The 23,717-nt window shown below is 44.1% G+C and overlaps 1 protein-coding gene across 1 annotated transcript; it reads left to right on the top strand.

Annotated features, from left to right (window-relative positions):
- The first annotated feature begins 702 nt into the window (after positions 1-702).
- Positions 703-23,640, top strand: LOC118512447. Its single transcript, XM_036056911.1, has 3 exons — positions 703-1,226; positions 12,461-12,661; positions 22,521-23,640. The coding sequence occupies exons 1-3, from the start codon at positions 1,157-1,159 to the stop codon at positions 22,730-22,732; spliced, it is 483 nt and encodes a 160-aa protein (XP_035912804.1). The 5' UTR covers positions 703-1,156; the 3' UTR covers positions 22,733-23,640.
- Positions 23,641-23,717: the final 77 nt, after the last annotated feature.

Here is a 23,717-nt window from a genome sequence, read left to right as displayed (position 1 = left end):
AACCCCAGCAATACGTTTCTGTACATATTCAGCTTAATGTGGGTCAGCTAAATACGGTTCCTAAGTTGTGAAATAATTATTTTTTAAAATATTCGTGATTTTGTGCATATAGAGCCACAGTTGTGTGCAGTACGTTCCGTTTTCTGTTTTAATTTTGTATGAATTTCGATAACCATATGTAAAGCAATAGCTAATTTAATATTTGTTTAGGACTTCAATAGACCTTCTAGCCATACGTTCCAGAGTGCTAAAGTCACAGGCCAAAAAACGATATCAACAATTTGCAAACACCGTTTTTCATCAAATCGAACCACAATCGCCCAATTCCCGCTATAAATATTGGTAATGTTTTGCAGTGAGATGTCTAGGAGAGCGATTGGCACGCGCGTTACTACGGACGCTTCACGCGCGTTGCACACTTGCGGCTTGGCTTCGCTTGGTGACGGGTGTGTGCGTGTGCGTGTGTGTGCGTCTGAAGAAACAAAAATCACGCGTCATAACAACGCTAGGAGTTGTGCTGTGCCACCCACTGCCCATCCCCACCAGCCACCCTCTCCACTCCCCTCCCCCTCGATTCGTGTTGTTGTTCCAAACCCCCCCCCCCCTGCTTTACCAATTCCGCTTGTTTGTTTGTGTGCGTAACAGGGGGTTGTTTTCCGCGAAAGCTTTCCGCGGTTCGGCTTCGGTTCGGGCGCGAAGTTCGTACGCGTGCGCCCCAAGCGCCTGCATAGAAAAGTGTTTGGCGCGATCGCCGTCAGTCTGCTGACAGATCTACGCTCGTTCGAACGTACCAGACCCGGTGGTTGCTGCGATACAACGGTTACGCCCGTGTGCGTGTGAGTGTTTGTTTGACAACCTTTTTGGCGAAAAGTGAATTTCCTGTAGGTGGTTGTGCGTGTGTGTGTGTCTCGTTGGCACTTGTGTATCCTTAATTTGAGCAGTTTGATAAAGAAACCTACTGCCTACTCCTTGCATTGGAGTGTGCAATTTCTCGTGGTCCTCAGGAAAACAACAAACAATCACACAAACACACCCAGTAAAACCAGTTTGCGGTGATTCGGTTGGTTCCGTTTTCGCAAAGTGTGGTGTGTATACATCCCAAATCCATCATCATCTGTGTGTGACCCTAAAAGTAACGAAAAAAAAAGTCAACAACATGGCCAACAAATTCGTGTCAGTGCTGATGGTTTCATCTTTCCTGCTGGTGGTGGTTCACTTCGAAGCAGGTAAGTGCTGATGATGATGATGCTAAAGCGGACGCCTTACCGTCCGTGGTTACCAAGGGAACGTATCGGTGAGCGATGGTGGCGATGAAATCGAAAGGAAGAAGGAAATGGTCACGGTCTCCCATATAACGATTAGAAATAGTTTCCTCTCATTAGGTTTTGTGGGTGAATTATTGATAAATAATTATTGACACACAAACACACAAAGAGGGAATGCATTAAGCTTGAAACTGGCCGGAAATGTGTGCAGTGAGGCGATGTTTTAAAAATGATCATCAATTCCGAGACGGAGATGGCGATCGAACGTGCGACTTTGAAACGAACTTAGACGACGACGGTTACCGTTATTGCAGTGGAAATGGTGCAGTAGAACTTTGAAGGTGAAACAAACATTAGATCACAATAAACTCGTCTGTAAAAGGAGGTATATATTAACACTCCAACTGAAACACTCCACTCACACTCGACTTTGGGCCCCTTTTGCGGGGCAAACAGGGCGCGTTTAGATTGGGCAAATATTTTCACTGTGCAACAGTTGTCAGCTCTTATTAAGCTACTTGAGCAGTGTTTATTTGACATATTAACTTCACACGATCGGGCGCTGTGAGACACGTAATGAACAAACAAACCCTTTTTTTTGTTGTTGCTTCAGTGTTGTCTAATGTGTCGCAATTGAGAACACTTTCGCCGTTCGAGACAGCCGATTAGGAACGATTCATAGCGCCCGACTGGTTGGCTCACTAAGTCGTTAACGTCGATTGTAGAGCACCGAGATCTCTTAAACGGGTTTTTTGCTGCTGTCGACGATCGCACTAACAGGGGCAGCCTGTGGTTACGAAAATCCCTGTGCCTATTGCAGGAAAACCAACGGCCTCCCTACTTTCCGAGAGTGGCTTCACCACTCACGGCCACTTGAGGATGATCTGAAAGACCCCCGGTTGCAGCTGCTCTCCTTAGTGCCGAGATCCAATTAAAAACGCATCACTTGATGCTCTTCCCTCATTTGGAAGATTTTTTTTCTGGCATGAAGAGGGTGTTAGCATCCCGGAAGACAAAGGTCGTCCCCCGTTAAGGGGTGGGCTAACCGATCGACAAGCGCACCCATTCGAGAGTGGATTATATGTCACGAGAGTGCGACATTAATTAACGATAAATTTAATCTATCACACACACACACGCGCATTCCAAGCAACATTCTCCGATTGTTCTCAAGATGTGACTCCCCAGCACATGTAAATAAACAATCGTCTAGGGGAGAGGATAGCTGCGTGAAGAAAACTCCGGCAAGGGCCAACATGCTTGCTCGTGCCTTTATGCTTGCACGCATGGAACAGACCGGCCGATCGTGGACCATTGACTGGATGCGTGTGCTTATGAATTCAATTAGCTAAAATTCAAGATCAAAAGATCAACGTCAAGCGACTTGTGAATGATTGAATTCCTGATCACCGGCAACACAACTGACCGTTTTGGACAGTTTGGAGGAGCGAGAGAGAGAGAGGGGGGGAGAGACTTGTATCACAGAACTTGGGTTTGGCGCAGGGTTGAATTCCAGTTCCAGCACTACCCGACGGCGGTACAGCAATCAGTTAGCTTAGCGATATTCAAATCATAAGTTGGCCCGGAGAGCTGGGTCGGCGTCGCAAGACGGGCATGACTAAGCCGATTGATACAGCTGCAAACGGTTGCATTAATTGTGCCTCCGCTAGGTAGGTGATGCAATTAAGTTGGTGGCCGCGATCGTGTCTGATCGGTGTGGGTGTGGTTGTGTGGCGTACTGGAATAATTTCACTTGCCTAGTGAAACACTAGCGCGTGGCAAAGGGGGTAAATGGTGCTCACATTTGCGATTGTCTCTGTTGGAGACACCATGCGCAAAGGGCATCCAAATGGGATTTTACCTTTCTGCTCTCTAGCTCTCTGTGGCGATACATGGCCAATGGGGACGGGGTGTGTGTGTGTGTTTGTAGAGTTGTTTGATTCAGTGTCAACTTGTTGGGTGCGTCTGGAAGCAATACGTTTGCTAGTAAACAAGGGACAGAGAAGTGTAGAGAAGACTGCATAGAGCATTGTTATTAAATATGACCATGTAATTATTAGTTCAATTTAATCGAAGATAAGTAGTTAATGAATGGGTAAGTGCAGGTTAAAGTGTACTTCATTGGGTTATTTAATTTATTTATTTGTTTATGGTTTTATCCAGTTTTGAATGTAATTGTCACCTTCAATTAATTATTTATTCAAAGTTTCAACAAAAATTTGAAATTGAAACTTACACAGTTGTTTGCTATCTGGAACTAACGGGGTCTAAGCACGCTGCAGATGTCGGCCTTACGCTGTTGTCTGTCATTCCAATATTCCAGCCTTCTATCTCCGTCTAAATTGAGGAGACTGTCCCTTGTCTATGTAGACATTCAAAAAATACTCTACGGAGTGTATCACCCGGTGTCTTTCTCATGACATGACTAAACTACCGGAAGCTGGAATATCTGGTGCACTCAGCAATAGTAGGATCATCGTACTCTCTCTCTTTCTCTCTTTTTTCTCTTTCGTTTTTTGGCCTAACGACCCCTTAAGTACAAGCATGCCATTTCTGACTTACTTGACTTAATGACACCGCATAGTTGGATAGTCTGTCCTTACTATGGGAGAACGGCCCAGATGGAATTTGAACCCCGTTCCTGTCGTGTGACGACCGGTGCCCCTGTCGCATATACCATCGGGCCGCCCTAATCATCATACCCATGCTCATGTCTATTGTCATTGAGGTGGGTCCTTCTCCTGTCTTACCACACACAAAAATCTTTCTTACTATCTTCCTTTTGACCGTGGCTAAGAGGATTTTGTCAGCTATGGCCCTATTCCCATCTTGCAGCCATCTTCAGACACTAGGATAATAAAGGGAGAACCTGTTGCATCAAGTGATTTCGATCGAGAAGTTTATTTAGGTTTTACTAGGATCGGTATATCAATGTTGTTGTTGCAGCTTACTTTTGACCCAAAAGAGGTGATGTTTTGGCCTATTTCAAAGGTGTGATCACTTATCTGTGCATCACTCTATTTGTATATCAGTGGTACTTTCAAGGCCGCCACCATGTTGGCTGGAATCACCATCATTTTAAGTTCAGTTTTGTAAATTTGTAACCTGCGGGTATTCAAGACTTAAACCAAAGATGCCTTACAGGAGATGATTATCTCCCAAACAATTCCACCTTCGGAACTGGGACAGTCTTTTAGAATCAGGTTGATTGTGTGCAACGTTTACAATAACTCAAATTAAATGTAAAATTGTTATAGCCCACCAAAAAGTCTTTCACGAAACTTTACAATGAACCATTGTTTTAGAAAATCGTTCGTTCACCCATCAGTGAGCTCCAATAACACGTACAAAACCGAAAATAATAAATGCAAAGACCTTGCCGATGCCGACTCGTGTTGCGCATCTGCTGATAACGCATTACATCTAATTTTTGAGTCTACTTTTGAGGCGCACTGAAGGTTGGTTACCCAACAGTAACCTTCCACACAAAGGACACCGTCCACCGGGTAAGCCCTTGGCCGAGAGTGTTGTGATCACGGTGACGATCGTAACACGCTGATGATGTCACCTGGCGTGACCCCAATGGTTGGGGCACATGATGAATGTTAGAGGCCAGATTGGACACACTCGGCAGGCGGCGCTAATGTAGGTGTGTACAATTTTCTACAACAATGCAAAAGGTGCTTAGCGCGAGAGAGAGAGAGAGATTAAGTGAAAACTTAACTTCAAAACATTGTGCAGACAGTACCTGAAGTTGTTAAAATTCTTTTAATTTCCGGTACGCTGATTGGAGTGTTTTTTTGCTAAACGATCACAAGCGGTTACTTCCAACCGAATCGAATGGGCGATCACAGAAGGTGTAATCCTATTGTTTCCTGACGGTCGTAAAAATTGTCACCCACGGTGTGTTTAGCTGCTGAGTACAATACGAAGTACACAACCTTGAAGAAGTTCTTCTGCGATGCTTCACGGTGGGCCCCTGCAACGCACTCCGTTGTCCGGAGTCCCCCGAGCGTACTTGAAGCCCCCCATAACGAATTGTTTGTCCGCGGAGTGTAAATAATGCGTGCATGATATGAGCTCATCGCCGGCTGGCGACGTCTTGGCTCGAATCAATTCGCCGCCCTTTCCAACGATTGAGATTCCATTACGCAGCAGTGTGTTGTTTTGGAATGCGGCCAGCACAACCGATCGGTATGGTATAAATCAACCGATCGTCAAGCAATCGTTGCGATGTGTCAGGTGGTTGGTGAAGATGAAGCCGATCGCTTGTTTGCTGGCATTGGAGCGCCTCGAACAAAAGAATGTGGGACACTGGCGGGCCGCACGTGGACTGGCCTGATCGCCTATCAATGGGGACAGCTGTTGGACGCACCAGAGCCGTTGGAAGGGTGAGACGGTTTATGGGTTTTAATTATCGACGGTGTCAGCACCGGGCGAGATAGAACGTAACCGTGCGGGACCACATTCTAGCTTACGATTGATTATTTAACTTTCATAGTTCATAGTTGTCTTGCTGATTGGATTCGCATCCGATTAAAGGTGGAAAGGGGGAATAAAACGACCCCAAATGTAGGCCATTCGGTAGTAAAGTTTGCGATGGTATCGCGTGCCGAGCCACGTTTAACGGTGATGGCGGCGACGATTAGCCACACCTTAGAAGCTGTCTTAATCGTCCCGCTAAACGGGGATTTTCCGCTTTTCGCGTTCTCGGTAGTAGAAGCTTAATTTGGTACCCCATCTCCCGAGCTATTCCACATTCAATCTCATTTGCCTAGGTGTAATGGCTAATGGGACGCTAGACAAAAGAACGTCTTTTCGATGCACAACGGGCATTTGGGGTAAACATTGGGTAAACATAGTTTACAAATCTATCTTTTTACAACTTTTTGTTCAAAAAAAGAGTGAAAGTTAGTTGGTTCTATAGTTAAAAAGTTAAAAAAATCAAGAGACCTTTTTAGGAATTTTATTTCGACTTTAGATCCCTATGATTTTGAAAGCTCTTTACATATTTTGATGTAATGCAGCAATTTAAAAAAAAAACTAAATAAAAATAAGAAGAACCAAGCATTAAACAAATTATAAGAATCTTATATGATATACCCACTTTTGGCATAAAGCCATTAAAATAGCTAAAAAGGCACTAAGGGCTCGTTTTTAAACTAACTTGAAATGTAAGGTTTCTACTTCTTTCTGATGAACAAATTAGCTGCCTCGAAGCGCCCCATTTAAAGTTTTTCAATTTTAAATAAAAAAATCCTCCTCATTGTGGTCCATGAATATTTCACAATGAAAAGAAAAGTAAAGGTGGTTGCTATCATAAATGTTTGAAAATATTGTTGAAAAATTAAAAAAGGGCTCATTTTTTTTGTTCTAGTTAACTAACTCTAGCTTCATTTTCTAAAACTTTCTAAAAATTATGTTAATTTCGAAAGCAAATGATATTTTTCAATACGCACGTTCTATACATTAAGGCCACTTAAACCATAGGGCATTTTGGAATTTATAAATTTTTATTTAATTTAATTAAAACTGGAAAAACTTCTAAAATCTTGATAAATTTTACGACGGTCGAAAACAAAAAGTAATTTATACCGATAATTCTTCGGAAATGTTAACTGTGCGCCGGTTTCGCTTTCGATGGAACTCACTCACACTCACCAAACAATCGCCTGGAAAGGGTACAACGCACGGGAAAGTTGATTTTGGGTTTTTTTTTTTTTGGCTGTGTCGTGTACTATTCCACTAACCTTATGCTGCCCTCGTAAAACATGCTGCGACCCAGATGCGCCATCAGCGCACCTTCCCACTGTTTATGCCTGTTTCCCGTAGCCCGTGTAATGAGTGTACGAACACGTGGACCCCCGGCAATCGTCACGATGGCGCGGAAACTAGAAACGATAATCCTGGGATTTATTGTGCTAAGAAAATGGTGCGTGGCTGTTTTTGTTTGGGGTGTGTGTAAAAGCGGACAGATTACATCACCATCCACACATGATCACGTCCCCATCGGTGAAAGCGTTACGATGTTTTGGGGGTGCTACAACGAATGTCTTTTGTGATTTGTTTGATGGGTGGTAGTAGTTCAGCGTGAATGCCTAATGTCGATGGCGCCATTTATCATTAGCGGTGAGCGCGAAAGAGTTTAGCTTAATAGGTTTCCCCCCCTTTAAAATGCATTCTTTATTGTGTTTGCATAGCTTAAACGCATCAACAAATGTGTTAGCCTAACACTCTGTTCCTCTTGAAGTTGAACACATACTTTATCAAAGTAAAGAAAATAGTTTGCCATTGCCACCCTTTCTACTAAGACCCTCAATCTGTTTACTCCCAAATCCCGCAGACCATCATCAGGAGCTCAAAATAGTCGCAACGAGTACATGGTAGTTTAATGCGAGCTAAAAAATTGCTTCTGGGTGGTACGATACAGGTTGCTGGAACGGTGATGAGCGACCAGGCCACACTGTCAGCCCCGAAGATATGGACGAATTTACGTCAAACCTGCGAGATAGAAACCACCGGGTTTAGAATGTCGACAGGTTTCTCCTATGCGCGCGCTGGCAGAAGAAATCCATCGTTGACCCACCATAAGCCTGCTGCTCGTACGCATCATTCCTTATCCGTTCGAGCGTGGCCTAGTGCACAGTCTCTAAGTGAAAGCATGCGTGTCAATGGTGTGCCTGCGTGTGTGTGTGTGTGTATCTGTGTTGAGGAAAATTTTATTTTTAAATCCTAATATTTTTAACCTAACATCTGCTTTTAGCAAATATGCTTCTCCCCCCGCGCTCAACACAAATCATCGTTGGTGGTGGTGGGAATGTTTGACCGTTTCCAAATATTCTCTGAACCACATTCGGGGGGCCATTGGCTTGGTATGCTTTCGAATTCTTTGTTGCTACAGCAACACATTCCACATGTACAAATAAACGCACATTCACACGATAAAGTGACCATGGTGACCATGGTTTCGGGCAGGGGTGACTCTATTCGATCATCAATATAGTTTCCAGGAGGAACACACCATTATATCATAATTTCGTCATCACAAAAACCGGTAAAGGGTGTGGTACGAACTGGCAGGCGGGCGAAAAGGACATAAAAACAGACATGGAAACCTTACCGCATAGAACGTCTTTAAGTCGCGCAGGGTTCGCCATTGAATATCCTCCTCGACGGGCGCGTGAGTCAACACTCGTTTGACGATCGCGCAAGTGTTGAAAACAATTAGCTACAACGTGACGCGGGTTGCTGATTGTGGATTCCGTCCCCGGGAGGTGTACAAGGCAGGCTTGGTTGGCTTCTGCGATCGCTACCGATAAACGTCAACGAGCATCATCACCACCGCACACGGAAGCATTCGCTGGGGCTTGGATTCTATTAATTATTTCACCGACAAACCGACAAGTGCGTGCGGGATGGAATGCGAGAAGACATTAACTGGAAGCGCAACACTTGACTCAGAACTTACAGCGGCAGTTTGTATGCCGTGTTGTCACCGATAACACTGTGCGATCGGTGTGTGACTCGTTGCTAGTTTAGATGGGAAGCGCTTAAAACATTAAACCTCCTCCACATTGCCATAAATTACAACTAATCGAAATTGTTGTCTAGAAATCCATGAAACTGATCGTGAGTAGGGTTATTGGAGGGTATTAAATCATTTTTTACCATCTCAATTTTTAAGACCTAAAACACCGGTGCATCGGTACTGTGCTGTACCGCGATCATTACCGGATATAATGACTACGATTTAGAGTTGATTTATCTGCGCGGGAAAAACTTTTCCACTCGTGGGCCGAACCGTAGCGTGCGCGAAGGTGACGCAACGTTGTGATGCCACCTCCCCTTTCGATCGTCGTGTGTGTGTGTGTTCTGAATTTTAAATTGCGCACTTGTTTTGCGGCTAAAGTTTTCAAGTTGAAAACCGCCATGAGAACATTTTTCCCGTCCCATCTCGTCAGTCATCTCCGATGGGGTGGTCCGGTTTCGAGGGGGGCGGGAGGAACAGCGTATGATTTAGACTGCATTTGCACCTTCGATCGTGAAGCTCGGAGCGCTAGAGTGTGGGGTACTCGAAATGACTATCATTTGTCCGTCAAAGTTACGTTCCGTGGCGCAGGGTTTGATGAATGCCGCTTCTAACGTCCATCTGGATTTTGACAGCTTGGTAAGCTCCACAGACTAGATATCGCGCTTAGGTCGACCGCTGATTGACCACATGTGACCGGTTCCGTTCTGTTATTCCTGGAAACGTTACGACGGCAGGTGATAAAGCTTTGTTCGTATGGTTGTATTCATTAGGTGAATTAGTTATGAATAAAACAGTAAGCACCGAGCAAAGCGCGGAAAACTGTCATTTTTTCACCGGAGAAACTCAACCCCCGGAAGTGAAGAGTTTTACCTGTCAAGAGCGATTTAGTATCGTTAACGATGGGTGCATACATAAGTGCCCGTCAATAGTGACAGTAACTGACATTAACGAATAAGCGCCATTGTCCTTGGAAGCAGGGAAAAACATATTTATCCCAAAAAGTCCAGCATTGTGATTGTGGTTCTGAATTAAAGATTCATCCTGGTTCGTTGAACTCGAACTAGTTGACACCTGTTAAAATTCATTTGGGAATACATTTTATCTTCTACGTGCTACTTCCTGGTTTTTGGGAAGTAGATATGCATGATTTATTAAGTGCACTAATGTACATACTAGAATGTTCTCCGAATCAATCATGATTAATAGCTGTTAGTAGCTGAGCTGTTCAATAAATCATTTATTTATAAATTAAGGCGAGTTTGCCTAGTTATTTGCTATAAAATGTTGAAGGAGTCCACTGAACTGAAAATTATCAAACTAAGACTCCTACTTATCGCTTAGGAGGGGATTTTACGGTGTGGAGGGCCTCTTTAATTTTGTTGATAGCCTCAAAACACTTTACTGGGCTGTACGGTGTCATATTCTTGGCGTGCTCAGCTTCAGATTACTTGGACCTTTAGCGGAATTGAATTTCACTAATGTTATCTCTTGGTACTTACGATTCCCAATAATATCGTTCCTTTAAACCTCTACCGGTCTGATACCATCTTCAGCCTAACGTTTAGATTAGGGCAAGTGGTTCAGTTATCACTCATCTTCTTCTGAGGTGCTTGTGCTTAGGAAGAAGTGAAATTATCCAGGCATACATGCTTGATCTTCATTAAGAATATCATGTCTCATATTCAATGTAGTACAAAGGCTATGGAAGCAATACGGCCAGGTCTTCCTTAAACTATGCGACGCAGTGAGCTTTTTTCGAATTCCAGCCAAGCTTACCAGGTTTGTAAGAATGACAATGGCCAACATCATATGCCAGGTGAAGGTGGATGGAAAACTCTTAGGGCCCTTTGCTACCACCAAAGGCCTGCGCCAGGATGATTTGGCTTGCCTTGTCTTCTTTTCAATCTGGCGCTAGAGAGAGCCATCCGTGACTCTTTGATCTTCGATGAGTCAATCCAGATCCTGACATACGTTGATGACATAGACATCATTGGTTTGAGGCTCTCCTATGTAGCAGAAGCTTATCAAAGGATTGAGCGTGCGGCACAGAACCTCGGGTTGGAGATTAACGAGGCGAAAACCAAACTGATGGTGGTGGCACCACCAGCGGCCCACCTTCGCACCGCACCTTCGAAGTCGCCCCAAAACTTCACCAATCTGGAGTCCAAAGTCGCGACTGACATTTATAGTCTCAGTAGTCACATATGGACATGGACTGAGAAATGGACTCTGTCCAAAACTGACGAAACCCTCTTTGTCGCGTTCGAGAAGAGGATGCTCAGAAGGATTTTAGGCCTTCGTATGTGTCGAAGGACAATGGAGAAGCCGCTACAATGACGAGCTCTATGCAATTTACTAGGGAATTAGACTCGATAGGCTTCGGTGGGTTGGTTACGTCATGTGAATGACATCGGACGACCCGGTCCGTAAAGTGTTTTTAGACCGTCCACACGAACAGAGGAAACCCAAACTGAGATGGAGTGATGGCGTTGATGCGTCCGCCAGATCGGCCGAAGTAATTGATTGTCAGCCGAAGCCGAAAGGAAATTCTTTTTGCCATTTATTTTATAAGACACAGATCTGACTTTCCAGCTGCGTCTAAACTTAGTCAAGAGAAAGTCTGACAAAAATGACCAGCCAACATCTCGTGAGGTTATAAAGTCAAAACCTAGTAAAACCAGTATGTGTTATTAATAACGCTACAGTATCAATCAATTAGTAGTCACTTATGATTTAGCTAAATGAACACATGTTTAGCTTTAAATGTTCTAAACACATACACACACACAAATCACAAACGATTCATGATCATCTTAGCGCGATCTTCTCAACACAGATCAATGAACATTCAATCCAGCGTGTGAAGATACAAAACTCCCCGAGCGTAACGATTATTACGCCCAAACGATGACGGACTAATTGCTTGCCTCGGTGATAAAATCCATCAATCCTAGCACTCGTTCCCCACAGTAGGGAGCGCTTGCGATTGAACCATATGCGTGCCCGCGTTGTTTATACCTTGCTGAAGGTAAATAAACAATTTCAGGTTAAGTTACTTCAATCGCTCCTTATCCTAACTTCCAACCACCAACACACCTTCCGTCGGCGATCGTGTACATGATTGATAGGGATGTGTGATGACGGGTGGAATAAAGTTAGCAAATACTAGACTAGGGTTTTATTTTCGTTCAACGTTCCTGCCTTTTGGGGTGGTTGAAGTACTCTCGGTCGGCCATTACGTCACAAAAACCTCGATCTAAATTCGTACGTTCGCGGCGGGACTATGTGTCAGCAAGTAGCCAGATCAACTGGCCTGACCTGCAGAAGCTGCCTGCAAGCGGGAACGATTTGTCTCGAGGTGTACAATAATATAAATAAATCAGACAAAATTTAAGGACTGTCTCTGTAGCTCTCTCTCTCATCCTCTATTTCTTAATGCCCTCATCGTACGACTTGTGCATTTAACGGAATGCCCAGACCTAACCCGAACAAAAGGACGAATCGTTTAGCTTGTTAGGAAAGGCTTTTCATCGGTTAATGGTTTTATTTTATCGTCTGCATGAATAGAATGGCACAGACTTCCTGTGGGATGTGATTAAAAAATCAAGCACAATCTAATGGGCCGCTTTCCGTTCCTTTTTTTTGCTTCCCCGTTCAATTACAGCCAGTGCCCTGAAATGCTGGCGATGCTCGTCGGACGCCTCAACGGCCGCCTTCTGCGACGATCCGTTCACACAGGACATCATCACGGAGCAGCAGCGACGCTGGAGCTACGTGGACTGCAGCTACCCGCCCCAGGTCAACTACCAGTTCTCGCAGCAGAACCAGCAAACCCGACCGGTCTGCAAGAAAATGAAGCAATACAGTAAGTAGCGTCTGAAATGGGTTAGCAATACTATCGCAATTATAGGGGAGTTCGGTTGAGCTACGCTCCAAAATCAATTAGCTAATGTTTGGTAGGAAACGGCATCACGAAACCACTATCGCTATTAGCGACCGTGCCCGGAGGCTATCTCCCAGCTTGGACCGAAGGATAATGCCGGAAATAGGTGCATCGGGGTTGTGTGATATGTATCTGTCCCCGCCACTATCGCGTGCCCGTTCCGCGGTGGACGGGTTGGACGCGAGGAGTGCCGAAAAGATTTACAAGCTAATTTAATTAGCTCCGGTTTGGTGGTGTTGGTCTGGCACGTGCAGATAGAGCCATTCGGTGGTTTATCGGTTTTCCTTTCCCGGCCAGGTTTTTGGTGGGATAAAATGGCGATTAAACACGAACACGCGTGCTCGCACGCTGCCGAAGATCACGGATGCCGTCGTTTTGGAGTTGGAAAGCGAAAGGGTGGTGACCGAATTTTTGCTTTATTTCGGATTGTGTGGCATATTGACGGCGAAGCCGTGCAAGTGGTTCGCTGTTTTATGGTGCTCATATGGTTGTTGAAGGCAGCTTAGAATAGCTGAGCGATGCTTTACATGCGCTTAGTAGATTTAGCGTGGTATTGGGCATGTGCGGTTCTCTAACAACCGTTAAATTTGATTTGAAGACGTGGAACAACAAATAAGAAATTAGCACCAAATTAGCGTATCAAGTAATTATTGTTGAGAATTGCAAACAGGTTCTGACTCACTCGCGCACAGCCTTGTCCGGTACAGATAGTCCTAACGAGCGTTGAAAATAATGAAAAATCGTGAGGTGCTCTTTCCGGAGAGTTAAACTGTAATCAATTCTAAATTCAAATGAATAAATGCTGTTGTAGAAACAGGGGTTATCATATAATAGTCTAAAACAAATGATAATAAGGACGCTGCAAACAGCAGCTCCAAGACCACAAATCGCAGCAGATGATAGCAACAATAGAGCACATGACAGTGTAAACTCCCTGTGATACATTTTGACCTCTCAATAATCAGAGTTTTTTTTCTGTATTTTTCGTATCTGAATACAATATTAATGTTAAATAAATTTTACCCCAGGCAATGTTATACTTGCGAATTTGTACTTCACTGATGCCGTCTTATTGGAGCACATGCACATGCCTGTTTCATGTGCCTTCATTGTGCTCTCATCTGCTGCGGTTGTATGATGTGAGGTCTTTGAGTTAGCATCTTCGGGTTTGTTTATTATTATCACTTTATTGTCCGTCAGTCCAACGATGATCTTAAATACTAAAAGAAAAGTCGAGGATGCAAGCAGGATTAGGGTGCAAGGAAAGAGGCTTCCCGAAGACGGACACGAAAGCGAAACAGAGGGACATTGTAGTCGAACAGATGATACCAGATATTGAAAGTCGATAGAGTTCGGAGAAGAGGATCGTTCGAACCGTACCAGGTGAGGCGGGATGGGTCTATCGTGGAGACGACGGGAAGGAGCATAAAGGGAGATGGCAGACAGGAGAGAAGGGACATCAAGTTCGTTTAACAGGAGGCCTTTAATGAAGTTTGTACGGATATGCCTTTCCCCAAGGAGGTCTAGCCCAAGAAGGCGACAACGGAGAGGATAGGTAGGGAGAGCTAGATGCTAACCGGTAAGGAAGCGCTGAACAGCATTATGAGTAAATTTGCGCTGAACACTCTCAAGTCTGGCCATCGCAGTTGGCCAGGGGGAGACCAGACTACAGCCACGTATTCCAGGGAGGATCGAACCCAACAGGGACTTCAAGCAGAGGAGATTGCGGATTTCGTACGATAGCCTAATGATCAGACCGAATGATTTGTTAGCCTAACATCACCAACCTGAAGGACAGCGTCTCGTCGAGCCACACGCCTAGATCCTCTACAGAGGATACACGACACATAGCTGTATCACAGAGGGATTACGACACCAAACAGAACAGGTAACAGGTAGGACAGATTGGAGAAAACAACAAGTCAACAGATGAGGTCACAGGAAGGAAAATCTTGAGATCATCTGCGTAAAACAGAAAACCTTCGGCGTGGAAGTTAGAAGTACAGTCGTTGACACAAAAAACCTTAAACACCTTTATTCATTTTTATTAAATTAATGGTTATACTACGCCTCTTACGGCAATTTTCCTCTGATATGGGTTTCGTTAATTTTATTCTTCAAAAACTCTAATAGCCGTTATTTATGAAAAAATAAATTCTTAATTGGTGGTAATTTATAGAGGGTTTAGTAAAAAAAGCTTACAGAATTCTGTCGCTTAAAGTTGTCGCTTGTCATTTTGCCGTTACTCAGTAAGCACGCCACTTCCTAGTGAATGACAAAAAGTATGAAAACTTCAACCGTTGAGTAAAGAAACAAAAGCACCTAATTGGACCAGAACAGAACAAAAAACCTCTCCGTTACATTAAAATTTCAACGGTATAACATTGCAGTTGGAATAATTTAGCATGTATTAGCTTGTTTGCCCTGTTTCTTTAAAATTACTTCCAATTTTGTTTTGCATGATGAGTTTGCAATTTTACAAATCAATTGTCTTGCGTGTAGGAATAGTTAACCTAGCGGTAGCGTTAAATGAAGACAATCACGTGACATCGCCGGTTCAGTCTTCCAGCGAAGCAACGATGCTCTATCACGACTAATTGTGTTTAAAAGGGGTTTTCATCCGACCGATGGTGCACCGATGCACTGTCGTATGCAGTATGCAAATCGATGCGCAAAAGTTGATCCAAAAGTGCGAAAAGAAATTAATATCAATTTGCTTCGCGCGCGGTTGCCTCGAGGGTGCGATCAAATCTCAGGGCACGTGGCGTCCGTTTGGCAAACGAGTGTCGGTGCTCTGAGTCACAACATCGGTGGATCTTCGAGATGAAGTTACCAATTCAAGGTCGATGGAAGCAGTAGAGAATAACAAAGCATATCGAACGGGTTCGCGAAAAAAGGGAGCGCTTGTCTGTTACTTTTTCCCACCATTACCGTACCTCACATACGGAGTTGTGTACGGCAAGTTGCGTAATGAACCGCAGCCACCTTGATTGCCTGTGCAAACACATGTGTGTAACCCCGGGTTACATTCGTTACAAGTGTGCATCCAACAAGCACTGGTCGGCATAGCTACTCGTAGGAGGCTACAGCTCATAGACACGCTGCCGTTCGTTGGTCGAGTCTGCCACAGTCACTTAGCTAAGTTGTTTCACGTTAGCATAACGATACTTATAGGTTTGATTTAAACAGTAACAGAATTTTTTTTTTCACTGTCACACCGGCAGTCGGCCGGAAATATCACCGGGATCCTGGGTAGGACGATCGTAACCAGGTTTATGGCTACAGTAAATGTTCATAGTTGGTTGGTGGCCATGTTTTTGTCACCTTTTTGTTTCTTACTTTACGACCATATCAAAAGCGGTTGATTGACGAGGCAACGGTGATCATTTTTTTTTTTACGATGGACTACGCCCTATGCATCATGATCAGTTAGTTCCGGGGGCTTCAAAGATAGCTCCTCGTGTTGTTTAAATATTTCCCTTCTATGTTGACTCCTAAGAGGTACGATACGGTGTCTTTGGGCGTGAGAAATAGGCAACCAAAAGGGAAAAGGAGCGTTTGACATTGTTTTGCATGCGATCGTCACTTCCCACCCGGGACAGCTAGCTGCTAGACCAGCATGGGCAAATTCTACCGCCGGAAGCATGCGTCTTATCAGGCACACTCAGCTGGTGTCTAGTGTTCTATCGCCATTTTACCGTTCGTCTGCACCATAAACCATATTGTTTATGCAATGCAAAGAAGAGCATTCATTGGTGGGTGCAACGACAGCGAAGTTGTGCCAGGTACGCAAGGCCTGCATCATAATTGCATTGCAGCCACGAAGGGTATCGGCTCGAAATGTAACGGTTTAAAAGTTTCATTTTTTTAAATTAAAGTTGTTATTTAGTTGCATGATATTTTTTGATAGTTTTTTTTTCTATTTTTTAAATGTTTTATTGTTTTGTTTGTCCGTGACAATGGTCGAGATAGGACATTTTGGTGAGCTCGACGATGTTTGCTTGTCAAATCAAACATTTGATGCATAAACCAATGATTTTTCAGACACTTTCGTTACACAAAACATTCGCTTATTATCATGCCAACTGTTGGCGAGGGTGGAAAACTAAAGAGGTGGCCAAATATGTTTTACGTTTACAACACAAAAGAAACTTTATTAGCACATTCGATAGCTGAGATGTTAGTCGTGTCGCAGAGTTCAGAATATACAGGAAAAAGGCGCGTTTTCCATAGCGTCGCTTTTAAACGTCAAACGCGAAAAACAAAGTTCGTGCAACGGTAAATTCGTTTGACAGATGGCACAGTGGTTGTACTTTCAACACTCCTCCTCAACTAATTGTGCCATCATTCGTCGACAGTCCCAGCATTCCTGAAAACCTTCGTTGCTTTATGGTTCCCAGGGGTTTAGTGAGAACGTCAGCTAACATATCTGCCGTGGGACAGTATTCAAGCGTCAGAAGTCCTGACGCACACTGCTGCTTGACGAAATGCTCCTTCGTCTCAATATGCTTCGAGCGACGATTGGTCCGATCGGAGTTAACAAATTGAATACAACTCTGGTTGTCTTCCATAATTGTTATCGGTCCCTTCACGTGCTCGCCCATGTCGTTCAACAACCGACGAAGCCAGATCGATTCTTGTGTAGCCTCACTCAGAGCAACGTACTCCGATTCCATGGAGGATAACGTGACACTCGTCTGCTTACGGCTGGCCCAAGACACAGCTCCTCCTGCGTAGCAGAACACGTATCCTGTTGTTGACTTCCGCGTGTTGGCATCGCCGGCCCAGTCGGCATCTGAATATCCGATCAAGCCATCACCACGTCCGTCATACATCAACCGCCAATGCTTAGTTGCCTTTAAGTACCGAACGACGCGTTTGGCTGCCACCCAGTATGCTTCAGTAGGCGCACTCACTTTTCGACCGAGTATGCCCGTACTAACCGCAATATCGGGTCGCGCACACACCGATATATACAACAGACCACCAACAAGACTTCTATACTGAGTTTGATCATCCAAAGTTGCGCTCTTGTCCTGTACTTTCAAAAACCCTTCGTCCATAGGCGTTTTTGCAACTTTTGCATCACTCAAACCAAACTTATGGATTAGTTTTTCAATATAGTTTTCGAGGCTAACACTATAATCACCATTTTTCTGTTTGATTTCGAGTCCCAAGAAATAACTCACTTTTCCGAGATCAGTCATTTCAAAAAGGTCACTTAAGGTTTGGTATACAGTGTCGATAATAGTTTCATCTACACACCCTACCATTAAGTCGTCTACGTATACTAGGATGTAAACTTTCTTCCCTTTAATGACTTTTGTGTACAAACACTTATCCGCATCACTTTGCTGGAAATTCATCTTCACTAGGACACTATGCAGTTTTAGGTTCCAGCATCGTGCAGACTGCTTCAGTCCATAGATGCTTTTCTTTAGACGGCACACCAAATGTTCTTTTCCCTTCTCTGCATAGCCTGGTGGTTGTCGCATGTACAACTCTTGGTCTAGATCACCGTACAAATAGGCAGTTTTGATATCAAAATGACGAAGTGTCATTTTCAATTTGGAAGCCAGGGCAAGCAACATTCGAAGAGTCGTATAGCTGGTAACGGGAGCAAAGACCTGGTCATAGTCCTCGCCGAACTGCTGAGTATAGCCTTGAGCTACCAGACGGGCCTTATGTTTGGTTATTTCTCCAGCTGCGTTCCGCTTCAATTTGAAGACCCAGCGGCAACCTACCACTTTCCGTCCTGCAGGCAGCTCCACTAAGGCATCCCAAGTCCCATTTTCATTGTGTGATTTCAGCTCACTTTCCATTGCCGATCTCCATTCGGCATGAGCATCACAGGCCAGAGCTTCATTGAGATTTTTGGGTTCCACCGCTATTTCCGCTTTTCTTGCCGTATACGCTTCCTCTATCAAACGAATCGGTGCAATTCCCTTGGTCGCTCTAGTCGATTTACGTACAACCTCATCCAAAGGGAATGCATGAAACGAAGGTTCATTCGTCGGATCGTCTTCGGTCGCACTTTCGTACTGCGATGCATCTAAGTTCACGCTTTCTTCGATGACGATCGGTTCCTCCGATTGAGGAGGTGGAGTTGAGACAAGTGGAAATTCCACTACTCCTCCTGACGGTGTCAGCTTCGGCTTTGGCACGTTCTGTTTCTCGCACTGTTCCAAAAACTTGGCATCTCTGCTAATGGTGATTCTTTTCGTTAGCAGGTTCACAAAACGGTAAGCCTTCTGACCATCCTCATAACCAACGAACACCAATTTGTCAGCTCTTTTGTCAAGCTTTCTGCGTTTTTCTTTTGGAACGTGCACAAAAGCCTCCGATCCAAATACACGAAGATGTTCGTACGAGGGCTTCTTTCGGTACCACAGCTCAAAAGGTGTTAATGCCACTGAGGATGATGGCAAGCGATTTTGCAGGTAGCAGGCAGTCGAAATCGCTTCACCCCAGAACACCTTATCTAAGCCCGAATCTGCCAGCATGCAGCGCATCATCTCAACCAGGTACCTGTTTTTGCGCTCGGCCACTCCGTTCTGCTGCGGCGAATACGGTGCCGTTTGTTGATGTACCATGCCGTGATCTACAAAGAATTTTCGCAAAGAATTACTTCCATACTCGCCACCACCATCTGACCGAATGACCTTAGGGAAGTTACCAAACTGTGTTTTTACCAGAGCACAGTATTCTCTAATTCGATCCTCAGCATCGTACTTGTTCTGCATCAGATAGATAACCGTATAACGACTGTAGTCATCTACCATGATCATGTAGAACCGACTGCCGCGCACTGTGGGTATTTCCATTGGGCCTCCCAGGTCCGTGTGCACCAGTTCGCCAACAGCAGAAGCCCTCGAAGATGAAACCTTAGGGAAGGATTCACGGCTCATCTTGCCCTCGCAGCACGGTCCGCATACGGACTTTGCGTTACACCGGTCAATTTTCAAACCGCTTCCCATGTTGTTTTTCACAATCTTCATTACTGCTTCCGTGTCACGGTGCCCAAATCGACGATGCCACAGGTGTAGACAGGAAACTCCACAAGTAGGCTCGACGAGCATTGCATGCTCCGAATAACGCTTCAAGTGATACAGACCGCCTTGTCGTTCGCCAACTAATACCACCTTTTCACCTTTTCTAACCCGGCAGCCAGCCTTGTCAAACACAACTTCAAAACCTAAATCGGCAATTTTGCTAACCGATAGAAGGTTTGTTGTGAGCGAAGGCACGTGGCAAACGTTGTCTAGCGAAACGTTCATTCGAGCACCATTTCCATTCACCGACACCAAACTACTGCTTCCGACACCCGCCGACTTGATGACTCGTCCATTGGCCAAGGAGATAGTAGACCGCTTCGATTTGTCAATGTGGTGTAAAATAGATGTATCGTTCGTCATATGGGAAGTCGCACCCGAATCAAAGCACCATAGTCCTTTAGTTTGTGCCTTCCCAAGGAACAAACACAGACCCATACTATTGTGTTGTTTTTTCTTCCACAGTGACGTTCGCTGATTCACGAACTCCTCTCTCCTTTTTGTCCGCAGCCAACTTTTTACAGTCTCTTCGGAAATGCCCGTCCTGCCTGCAGTAGTGGCACTGCATCTTCTTCTTTTTCTTTCCACTGGGTTTATTGCTAGCACCATATTTCCCAGAGTACAGAGCCTTTTCTTCATCTACGCCATTCGCACGCCGACGCCCTTCGTCCAGCAACTTCCCTTTAACAAAATCTACTGTTAGGTCAGCATCCGGCCTACTCTCCAATGCTGTTATCAGACCGTCGTAAGATTTCGGTAGACTGGACAGCATCAGGGCAACGAAGGAGAGCTCCTTCATTTCCTCACCAAGGGCTATCAGTCGGAGACGTAACGAAGTAAGTTCTTTCAGGTGCTCAGCCATGTTTCCACTTTCCGGCATCTTGGTGGCAAACATTTGGCGCATTACATGAATCTTGCTCGAAAGGGATGACCGCTCGTGATAGCCTTTCAGAGCGTCCCACATCTCTTTCGCCGTATTCGTCTGCATGACATGAATAAGCTGGCTGTCATCCAATGCCAAGCCGATCAGGGCCCTCGCCTTCTCATCGTCGGCTAGCCATTTGGCATCAGGGGCCTCCGGCTGCTCCTCCGTCACAACGTGCAGTACTTTATCACGTGACAAAAGGAGCCGCATCTTAAACTTCCAAACCGTGTAGTTCTGGTCACTCAGCTTCTCAATCGAAACATGTGTTTCCGCCATCGCGTATTCTTTCCAAACACACACACTACGGATAACACCAGGATGCTAATTCACCAAAAGTCACTTTCCTGCTACAGTAAACCGCAAAACTTTATGTTGTCCACGATGCACTGGGCCCATAACCTGTTGGCGAGGGTGGAAAACTAAAGAGGTGGCCAAATATGTTTTACGTTTACAACACAAAAGAAACTTTATTAGCACATTCGATAGCTGAGATGTTAGTCGTGTCGCAGAGTTCAGAATATACAGGAAAAAGGCGCGTTTTCCATAGCGTCGCTTTTAAACGTCAAACGCGAAAAACAAAGTTCGTGCAACGGTAAATTCGTTTGACAGATGGCACAGTGGTTGTACTTTCAACACCAACATGATAGCCAAAAATCGGAATGTAATTTGGTGATCGTTCAGAACAATTCTTCCCACTTTTTGGACGCCTTCACGATCATCATGAAAAAGCATGATACAGGGTCTTTGCATTGAATTAAATATTTGGCAGATTGCAAAATTTGATGCAATATTTCATAAATATTTTTTTTTTATTTGTAAACCAGTTTTTGCGTTAAAAAATTTAAAATAAATTCGATTTTGAAGGCTTCCAACCACAAACTCAAACTTTTACCTCATTTAAAATTTTCATGAGCGTTTTTGAGACTTCGAAGCTTTGAGATACGCTTGGTGGATCGAGAAATGTTTCCAAAACTCTTTGATATTGATTCGACAACAGACAAGTCAAATTAAATTTTATAAATAAATAATATTAAAGCTTGGCCGTCCTTTATGAAGCAAAAAATAAAAATAAGATTTAAAAACATTAAAGCTGAATTAATTCAATGAAGTATTTTCTCAAAATAAAAAAAAGTTCATTTAAAAAAAGTTCATTTAAAAAAAAAAATCATCCCATTTAAATGAACTTAAACAACTATTAGCCTGTCATGATCGCTGAACGCAGAACTAAATAAAATTTAGAGAAAAAACATTATTTTATTAGAAAGATTAGGTCTTAAAGACCCTTAGTAGAATAAGTAGAAATAATTAATACAGTAAGCTGACGACGATCAACTATAAATTACTTGCATCTACTCCAAGAGCATTTCGTGATCGTTTGGAACAAAATTTGCATGCGCACCATTTGTGTGTTTGTGTGTATTGCCCGTGAACTCATTCGCACGGAAAAAAATCAAATGCATACCAGCATGGACGCGATTGAAGCTCAGTAAGTAACAACAACCTTCACAGTGACATTGACGGTTGCAACGGTTGCATATTACTGTATGCACATGCACACACACGCAGTGAGCTAGCAAATGGGGCACAATTTTAGTGTGCATCGCTGTATCGTCGATCATCAAACGATGCAGCGTCCCACTGCCAATCTTCAAGATCAAAGCAAAAAACTTACATTCAGAATTTACGTTACCTCGGTACGCTCACTCGAGCGTAACGAATGGGACCAGAGCAGAATCCGTAGCCATGTGATCTCGGTGCTAGTTTTATATTGATACACTATTTGCATTTCTTTTTATCTTTACAGTTAACGATCGTGTCGTGGTGTCGCGTTCCTGCGCCTACGAGGATATCAACACGCCGCCCAACTCGTGCGTGAACGCTCAAACACCGTCCTACATCAAGACCGAGTTCTGCGAGACCTGCCTGACCGATGGATGCAACGGTGCAGCACAGTACGGACCGGCGGCACTGATGATTCTGATCAGTGCACTCGTCGCTAAACTGCTCGCCTGGTAAACGGCCGGGACGCAACGGTAGCCCCACGTCCTTGTTTTTGTGGTGGTTCCCACCGAAATGGTGCTGAAGAACTAGTGCAGCAGGCAACGTGTATCGTCCAAGGCAAAGCAAAACATTCACATTTACCAACGCGATCCGGTACGGAAGTTAGGCAGAGCGAACGAATTCGTCCATTTCGGGGCTGCAGAAGCCTCCACGTCATACCAGAATCTCATACGCACCGGTTTCACTCTGGCCAGGTTGCCTTACCGTGGTGGACGCTGTAAGCGTCCGATAAGCGTTAAAGTATTTTTTTACCCAACCAACACACACAAAATTTTATCTTCGTAAAAGTGCATCGTAAAACATATTTTAAAAATCTCAAAACGATCGTATTTGTATGTTACAGTTGTTAAACTAAGCAGGAAAAGTATTGTGTATCGATGACGAACAGTTATCGGAAGGTAACATATTTTCAATTCGTGTTAGCATAATTCGAGTAGTATAAGCGTAACAGTTTACAGCGAGCAGGAGATATAAATGTACAAAAACCACATGATGAGCATATGAGAGAAATAGAAAAGGGATAAAAACAGGTTCACCTCTGGAAAGCATTTTGGCACACAGATCACATTAGTAGCTACACATTTTTTTCTCCAAATTGCATTATTATCTTCGGTCACAAATAAGTTCTGGTTAGGAATGGTTCCATCGGAAATCTCTAAATCAACGATTTAACTTCGAAAAACACCACACAAAGTGCACTTAAGTGGAACTAAATCACTTCCCACATCACTTTACACGTAAAATTTTCAACGTCAGCATCACAGGATAGGATTTGCTCTTTTCAGATCATGCTACACCATATCACTAACGTTTAAAGTGTACATAAAAAAGGATAGAAAATAAAGTTACACCGAACAAAAAAACTTGTGGGTATTTTAGTGTGATTAGATTGGGGAGGGACGATCACGGTCTTCACACGATAAGACTGGGTATTGCATAC

The sequence above is a fragment of the Anopheles stephensi genome, chromosome 3 (assembly GCF_013141755.1).
Source record: "Anopheles stephensi strain Indian chromosome 3, UCI_ANSTEP_V1.0, whole genome shotgun sequence".
NCBI lineage: Eukaryota > Metazoa > Arthropoda > Insecta > Diptera > Culicidae > Anopheles > Anopheles stephensi.
Note: the sequence above shows the minus strand (reverse complement) of the source record. Positions and strands in the feature narration are given on the sequence as shown.